General features: G+C 33.3%; 1 protein-coding gene across 1 annotated transcript; it reads right to left on the bottom strand.

Moving 5' to 3' along the window:
• Positions 1-4,296: 4,296 nt before the first annotated feature.
• Positions 4,297-7,121, bottom strand: LOC125869813 (uncharacterized). The gene is made up of 5 exons (XM_049550242.1): positions 6,762-7,121; positions 6,426-6,651; positions 5,937-6,348; positions 5,287-5,521; positions 4,297-5,091 (listed from the first exon to the last, which is right to left on the bottom strand). The coding sequence occupies exons 1-5, from the start codon at positions 7,047-7,049 to the stop codon at positions 4,297-4,299; spliced, it is 1,956 nt and encodes a 651-aa protein (XP_049406199.1). The 5' UTR covers positions 7,050-7,121.
• Between the last annotated feature and the right edge of the window lie 1,492 nt (positions 7,122-8,613).

The raw sequence follows: 8,613 nt of genomic DNA, 5'->3' as shown, positions 1-8,613 counted from the left end.
GTGGAGTTCCGAATGAATCTCGATGGTCTATTTGATGATTTGAGAGTTGACTAATATTTCTGATGATGGTATGCCTCGCTTTCGCAAAGGGTACTTCGCAATTGCGAGGTTTGCATTAGTGAGACCTTGTCGTGAAAGAAAAACACCCCGTTTTGGTGGGTTTTGCTTAATTGAACCATGGGTTGCAATCGCGAGAGTTGCAATAGCAAACCCTGGTTTCCGAAAGCGACACCCCCAATTTTTGTGGGGTTCACTTAAGCAAACTTGTGTTCGCTAAAGCGACATTAGAGAGGATTTTTGGTTTTAAATTTTGAGATTTTCCCCCCATTTTGTGTTTTGAAAAACCCTTGGAGGTGATTTTAAAGTGATTTTTCATGGTGAATCAATTGGGTAAGTCTTTGTAACCCTAAAACTTTAATTCCCTTTGATTAATTATGAATTTTAACATCAAAATTTGAGATTTTGATTGGCAAATGACAAGGTTTTTCAAGAACTAGGGTTCTAAAGTAAAATGGTGATTTTAAACTTATTTTAAGTCCTTTTCAAAATGGTTTTCACCAATGAGTTCTAAATGCCTTGGGTAACATTTTCAAGTAAGGATTTTAGAATCCAAACCTCATTTATGGACTTGGGTTTTTGAGTTGATTTGACCTTTTTTTCAAAGTATATGATATGAGTGTTGTTCTTTCTGGATTCTTATTATGATTACTTCATTGGATTAGATTGTGTGTCTTTTTACATTGCTCAGAAAGGAAAGTCTCAGGTCTTGGATCTACTTTTGACTAAATTGAGGCGAGTGGCTTCTAAGCCTTGTAAAACTTGTGGAATCTTATGTTTTAGTTCATTCTGTGTTTTGGGGAGTAAGGGAATGAGGTGATTACTTCAATTATTCAACTTGAATGATCTTAATGAATAAAAACGAGATTAATGAAAAAGGCAACGTATTGATAGCTGTGCTTTGTGAATTGTCTTGTTGTGGACCCTAACTAGATGATTGATTAAATTTTTTGATGGCGTCATTGTGAACTTGAATTGCTTGAATTTATTGTATTTTACTTCTGGTGTGAAATTGCTTATTTTGTATTGATTTCTATGCACCATGATGAGACATGGGGTGATTGATATTATGGTCACTGCCAACAAGTGTTATTGAAGTTGAGATCATTGCCGGTGAACGTTATTGATGTCGAGGTCATTGCGGGCGAGTGTTTTTTATGTCGAGGTCATTGTAAATATTTTTTATTGATGTCGAGGTCATTGTTGGTAAGTTTTACTAATGTTGATGTCATTTCCAGTAAGTCTTATTGATTATGTGGTCTTTTCCGGTGAATGTTATTGATGTCGAGGTCGTTACCGACAGTATTGTATTGATGCTGAGATCTTTACCTGCGAGTACTTGGACTATATGTATCCCCCATAATTCCTTATTATTATTTGTGCATGATAATCTTGATACTTGTTTGTTGTGCTTGATGACCATGATATGTGTTATTGATGATTTGATACTTGTGATTGATGAATTTTAACTATTGGACTGTTATTATGGAAACTTGTTAATTGTGATTGTAAAACTGTTAGGTTTGGTTTATTTATATGCATGCTATAGTTGAAGCGATTCGGTTGGGATGAAAGGAGTACTTGTATTCTAAATTAGTTTCACTTGTTAAGTAGGTTTCTTGCTGAGTATGGTGTTGTTAAGTACTCACTCCTTGTTTATACATTTGTGTTTCCGAGCGCAGACCCATGTGATATTCTTATTCCTCTATTTTTCAAGGCTTTCAAAGGACATTGAGACGAAGTTGGTTGTCATCCCGATGGTCCCTCTTGTTCCTTACTTTATTTTATGTTTTTATTTGTGAAACAAAGACATTGAAACTTGTAATTATCTTTTGGTATTTTATACATTAGTGGCTTGTACACGTGACAACTAGGTTTTGGGGTTAAATTAGAATGACTAAGTTTTCCGTTCTTATACTTTTATTAATTTATTTCCGTTATTCTTTCATACATTTTGGATTTTAGGCTGACTTATATTGGTGGGTTAGACGAGTACCATCATGTTCTTTTATGGATCGACGAGTAAACGTATACAACATATTGTGATGGTATCCATCCAGATTGCATTCATTGATTTAACGATTAGAGGGAATGTATACAAGTGAACTTAACTGATAACCATTAATATAGTAGGAGCGTATGAATACAAGAGAAATCGGAGCGAACTAATACAAATGAAATTAGAGTGAATGAATACAAGAGATTCTAGAGGAATGAATACAAGTGAAATTAGAGCAAATGAACAAAATGTCTTATATCTTTTTTTAATATATTTTATACACCCTGGAAATATTCATCCATAGAGCGCCTTAATGCGCATATGAATACAATTAGGGGTCGTTTGGTAGAGTGTATAAGAACAATGCAAAATAAGGTGTATTAGTAATGCTTGCATTAGTAGTGCTTGCATTAGTAATGCTTGCATTAGTTATGCTGCATTATTTCTTATACATTGTTTGGTTTGATGTATTAGAAATAACAAATCTGACATAATTTCTATTAAAAAAATGTATGTTTACAAAAATACCCTTCACACTTTATTTCTTTGTACACTTCCTTTGCAACAAGGTTCTTTGCTAAAACATTATTTACTCCTATTCTTTTATTTTTTTTCAAATATAAAATTAAATAGTTGTTACAATATTGAAATAAGATTTTCTACTATATTAGAAGAGTCCGTCCCTGTTGGTATCAACATGTGTGTTTTTTGTCAAATTTCAATTTAGAAAGGATACTGTCGTCATTTCCATTAACCATTCAATTCTCAATATTGTGCCATCTGTTTTTGATTGCCACCACATTATAACAGGTGGCTTTCATGCATTTCCTTTTCCATTCCTCTTTTCTTCTTTTTGTATTTTAATCAATTCCTATCTGAAAAAATTATTGTTATAATAAGCAAAAGGGAAAAGAAGGAAAAGAGAGTCTTGTCCATCAGCTTGCACTTGAATTTTTTTCATGTCTATAATGTTCTTTGAAGAATTATCTACTATGAATTGTTTCAAGAATTTGCAATGTTGTTATAAAATATTGTGTCTAAAATTTGTTATTTGAATTGTAAGTTCACTTTATCTGCAGTTTAGGAAGTATGGAATTAAGGGGGACATTCTTTTTTTTTACAAGGGTAGGAAGTTTGAATTGGTGTAACAAAAATCTAATATTTATTTCTTATTCTTCCGCATTCAGCTTATTACAATCCTCTGTTATTGGAGTTCTGTTTTAGTTTTTTTTTTTTGCAAGGAAGATAACTTTCTCATAATGGAACAAGATTATAATTATCATAACAGAATGATGAAAGTAAAGCAATCTGCATATTTGAAAAACAAGACCAAAATTCAACAGCTTCTTGTGCAATATCCTTCTTGTGCTGCTTCCTGTACAGGGCAGTCCATGTAAGCTTGGAAGGCTTCAGGCGGTTGTGGAAGTAATGTTTGCACTTTGAGTTGACAAATAGGAACACCTGAGAATCTGATCGAATAAATCTGATTCCCCTCCCAGGGTATATCTTGGCACCGCTGAAACGGCAGAGTTCTGTCTTTAGCACCATGGCTGATGTTGTTGTTGTTGTTGCTGCGGCGGCGAGCTCCTCCTCCGGTGCGGTACTTCAATGAGTTCTGTTTTAGTTATTGAAGAATCAACTTGCAACTTCAAATTGTTTCAATTGATATATGGTCTTTTGATTCTAGAACATTGTTTCAAGGGAAATGCAAATTGAAGTGGTAGAAGTGATTATTTGTTCATTTAATTGAGCAGATATCAATGTAAACATAAATATGCAATCGTGATGTTTTAGCCTTCCAATGGATCACTCTCTTATCACTGATCAATTCTAGATTATTCCATCCCCATGCAATATAGAATTCACCTCTTCTATCACACACATTCATCAACTCATATATAAATTAACAATAAAAAACAGAGACCAGACAGAGAAATATAGGACAGATTAAACAACTATCATAACAGCTATATAATTGCATTTCAGAATCTCAAAATTAAATGGCTACACGAGAATTTGAAGAGCTGTAATGACAACTATATAATTACATCTGCACTTAGCATTGACACAAGAGTTGAGATATTTTGATAAAACTTAGTTACACAAAAAGATTTAACATGCTCATGCGCACATTAATAATCAGAGGTGTAAAAAACTGCCACTGTTGTCACACTTTGAAGTGATTTCAAGCAAAAATTACTAAACTAGTGTAGCCACTTATATCATAAGTTCACCATACTTCAAAGTTTATCATGGACAGCCATCCACATCATTGTCTGACGATCATGTTCACCCATACGTAAAAATAATTCCATCTTTTTATCGTCTTTACAGAGAATCATTGCAGCTTTTATACGTTGCTCAGTGGTGTACAACTCAAATGCAGGAGATTCAAGGATAGAATAAACTTGACCACGAACATCAGATCGATCACGATCCCCCATCTTTTCAATCAAGGAACCAATTCTTTTGTCTTGACTTTCAGTAAAGTTTTTCATAACTTCCATCATACCCTTAAGAAATGTCTCACTATCATCCTCTACTATTTTTTTCCTTTTCTTGCTTTTCTCTTTCTCGTTAACATTAGAAGATGATCTTTTAGAATACTCACCTTGTTTATGACCTTTTCGGGATCCAGCATGTTCATTTTCAGAACCAGCAACATTTTCTCCTTCATTAAATACGCTAGGTCCAGTGACATTTTCAGCTCCAGTAAATGAACTAGGTTCGGTGAAATCTTCAGCTGTAGCAAATTCATCTTGTCCAGTGGCATTTTCAGCTTCTTCAGTACCAATTTTAGAGTTATGGTAAGCATTTTCTTCTTCTTCATCATCATCATCAAGATCAACATCAATAAGAAATCCCAAACTCATGTCATTAGAATGTTGTGGAGCTTGACTCTTTTGAATTTCTTCAGTAGCATCTAGCGGCCCTTCAGCAAACTCTCCTGTTGCTCTATCCTTACCAAAGATTTCTTCCCAATCCTTAAACAGTGGCCATTTCTTAGTATTCATTTTCTTGGCTAGTGGATCAATCTAGAAAATTAAAAAATAAAATAGAACAATATTATATTAATTAATTGTAAAAGGATCTAAAGAGAGGCTAGATGCTACTGTATATGTGATGATAACAATTTACTTGATCACTAGTTTAAAGGCACGTCAACTATGAATAATTAAAGTAACTAACAAGGAAAGTACCATATGAAATAACAAAAACATATTAATTACCTTTATAAAGTCAATCCAATGTTTTGGATCGTCAACTATTATAGTTCCATCACTATATTGAAATCCCAAACCACTTCGAGTCTTCAACAAAGCTATACTTCCATAGCATCTTTTCCAATATCTCATTTTATTTCTGATGTGTGGTTCACCTTTCAATCCACTTCTAGGATGATATTTGTGTATATAACGCTCTAACTCCATCAAGTGCCCTGGTCTAAAGGTTCCATTATCACCTCTCCAACCATTAGCACACAACTCTTTAAGCCCATCTAAAAGAGTTTGTTCTTCTTCTGGAATCCATGTCCTTCGTGTTGAAGGTGTTGTGTTGCTTGATTTTTTTGATTTCTTATTTGATGATGTTTGACTATTCATTTCGCCTATAAGAACTTGTGCGGCAGATTATCAAAAAAATCAGAAAGAACCAAATATCATAAGATTCACTATAAACTAAAACATATAACAAAAGAGATGTGAAGAGTACATAAGGGTGTGCAATTAAGGTCACAAAAATCAGAAGTTTCTGGCAGTTAAACTATTTATACTAGGCCAGTTCTAAAGAGCAAATGAAGTCCAAAAAGGTTCTATAGCTAATAAGTAGCAATATAGTTCAAAATGTAGCAATATGTCAATTGTTAAATCTTGCATTCCACATTGATTGAGCCAACTCATCCCTCCAAGTGGTCCACTCCTCCGACGATTCAATAACATCAATATTCTCATGTTGATACTCCATTTGTTCTTCTATATCAATGTCTAAGGGATCCACTTCCATCTCTCTACGAATGAAATTATGAATCAAGCAACAAGCACTAATGATCCTGTTATGAATCTTAACCGAGTACCATGAAGAACTTCTAAGAATTCCCCAACGTCCTTTCAACAAACCAAATGCCCTTTCAATTACATTACGAGCTCTAGCATGCCTCATGTTGAAAAGCTCTTCTTTACATCGAGGCGATGGATTATCGCCGCGCCAATCCTTTAACCAATATCTATAACCTCGATAAGGTGAAAGAAATCCTTTTCCATTCGTATATCCTCCATCACACAAATAATAGTTACCTATAATATAAACATATAATTTAGTTACTAGTACCATTCTTTCTATAATGTAACTTGAAAGCATATAAAAGGCCTACCCTCATGAATTTTCAAACCATTCCTTCGTACTATAGCATCTCGTAATACACGACCATCGGCAGCTGAACCTTCCCATCCAGGTAATACATAAGTAAAATTGAGATTTCTATCACAAACTCCCAAAACATTAGTTGCTATCTCTCCTTTTCTTGTTCTATATCTTGGTTTGTGTTGGATTGGAACTCTAATGGGAATGTAAGTACCATCTAGTGCACCTAAACAACCCTTTAAGATAAATTATAGTGTTATCTCAAAATATATAATTTTTTCATAAACTGTTAAAACTGCATATTTTGTATATTAGTTAAAAGATGCTAAACGACAATTTCACCTACCTCAAACCATTTCCATCGATCTTCAATCTCATCCTCAAGTACCGGTTTAGGATTAACAAGTAGCAATGGAGCTAGTTTGAGAATAGCACTCAAGCATTCATTGAAAGCCTGACTTACGCTCCATCCCGATCTAATATAATCAACCTTGATGGATCTATTTTTCTCATGATGAGCCAAGATATTTAAAAACATTGCTAATTTTTCGCTGCTTGACATACTTTTACTATCAGTCAGACCTCCAACATCCTTAGTTAAGAGAACTAAAGTGTGAAAGGCATTTCTATCCATTCTTAACTTATCGATACATACACTACCATTATCATTTATGACATAGTGTAAGTGAGAAATGATTTTTGGAACTCGAACACTCATACGATACCTAACTTCACGTCTGTTTTGACATCGTCTTCTTAGAGAATAACCATAACTAGCCATGAAAAGACAAATAAGGAGAACAAGAACTTGCTGAAACAATATCTCCATAAGAATAATATATTCAATACCTGCTAATGGTTGAAGATCCATAATAACACCTATATTTGTCATAAAAATAAAAATGAACACATATAAAGCTTTTAAATAAGTAGCTATGTGCATAAATTTATAATTTTCGACCATATAAAAAGTGAAATAGATGAACTCAAAGCATATTAAAAAACAAGCTAAACCTAAATATCATCATCAGATCTATTAACTTTGGACGACTGACTTTTTCACAACAATTTGCTAACTTAAAATTAACAAAACACTTTCATTGCATTCCAAAATGGTTGGCAAAATCTAAATCGTTGATTTTGATAGAGAAAGAATTAAACCCAAATTGTGAAATAGAGGTAGAAAAATCAAATAATAATGAAAGATAAGAGTACTAACCTTTTGGAGATGAGCAAATATTGTTTGATTGAGCAGAAGGAAGAAGAAACTCAGCCTTGACTTTCCATTGACAAAGTACATAGTAGATGAAAAGTTTCTAAAACAAGTACAATGGAAAATGTTTTTTTAAAAGGCTTTGAGGGTAGTTTTGTAATTATATAATATAATGCAAGTGTTAAAGTGCTATGTATTACTAATACCTAGAATTTCTTGGTATTAGTAATACACAACTTAATACACAATATAGTGTATAACTAATGCAAGCATTAGTTATACATGACATAAAAAGGTGTACCAAACAATGTATTACTAATACACACACCTAATACATGCATTATTTTCCTAATACACTCTACCAAACGACCCCTTAATACAACCATCTGGCACCTCAAAATAATGACTATTTTTCACACCTCAAATACTTATTATGAACGACAAATACCTATAATATAGTTAGAGTTATTAATAAAGACCAAAGTATAGTCACTTTTTTTAAAATTCCTTGCTTCGCCCATAATATAAGTATTAGTCAAATTTTCATTGACAAACATTTTGAAATGAGTTTTAGTAATACAAAAATAGTGCAAAAACCGAGGGTCAAAATTAATGGTCGGGGTCTATTTATTAAGAAAAATGATAACAAATTGATGAATACCATCATCGGTTTGGGTTGGGTCTATTCCAACAAATCATCTAGCAATGTCGGTTATACCAGAGGGGCGTCATTAATTGATTTAACGAGATTGATTTTCAACCCGGTGAATAAATAAAAAATACTCCCAGACAACCTCAATTTAATTACTTTATTACATTTTTTAGAAACATTTTTTCACGAACAGAGAATACCCCGTAGTCATAACCGGTGCTTAGAGTCACAAGTGACCCCAAGTTGACCCATGGTCTGACATGACACTAATATTCATATAAATATTAACTGAAGTTAACTGAATGCGGAAGTTAAACTAAAACTTCTGGTAAG

The sequence above is a fragment of the Solanum stenotomum genome, chromosome 7, assembly GCF_019186545.1.
Source record: "Solanum stenotomum isolate F172 chromosome 7, ASM1918654v1, whole genome shotgun sequence".
In the NCBI taxonomy this organism is placed as follows: domain Eukaryota; kingdom Viridiplantae; phylum Streptophyta; class Magnoliopsida; order Solanales; family Solanaceae; genus Solanum; species Solanum stenotomum.
The sequence above is the reverse complement of the archived record's forward strand: the minus strand, read 5'-3'. Positions and strand labels throughout refer to the sequence as shown.

Excerpts from the sequence above, each read along its gene's own strand:
- LOC125869813 (XM_049550242.1), bottom strand. The coding sequence starts at position 7,049 with ATGGATAGAAATGCCTTTCACACTTTAGTTCTCTTAACTAAGGATGTT. Across the intron at positions 6,652-6,761 it reads ATCGATGGAAATGGTTTGAG|GGTTGTTTAGGTGCACTAGA; the intron begins GTAGGTGAAATT and ends TTTATCTTAAAG. Across the intron at positions 5,522-5,936 it reads GATGAGTTGGCTCAATCAAT|AGGTGATAATGGAACCTTTA; the intron begins GTGGAATGCAAG and ends TAATGGTTGGAG.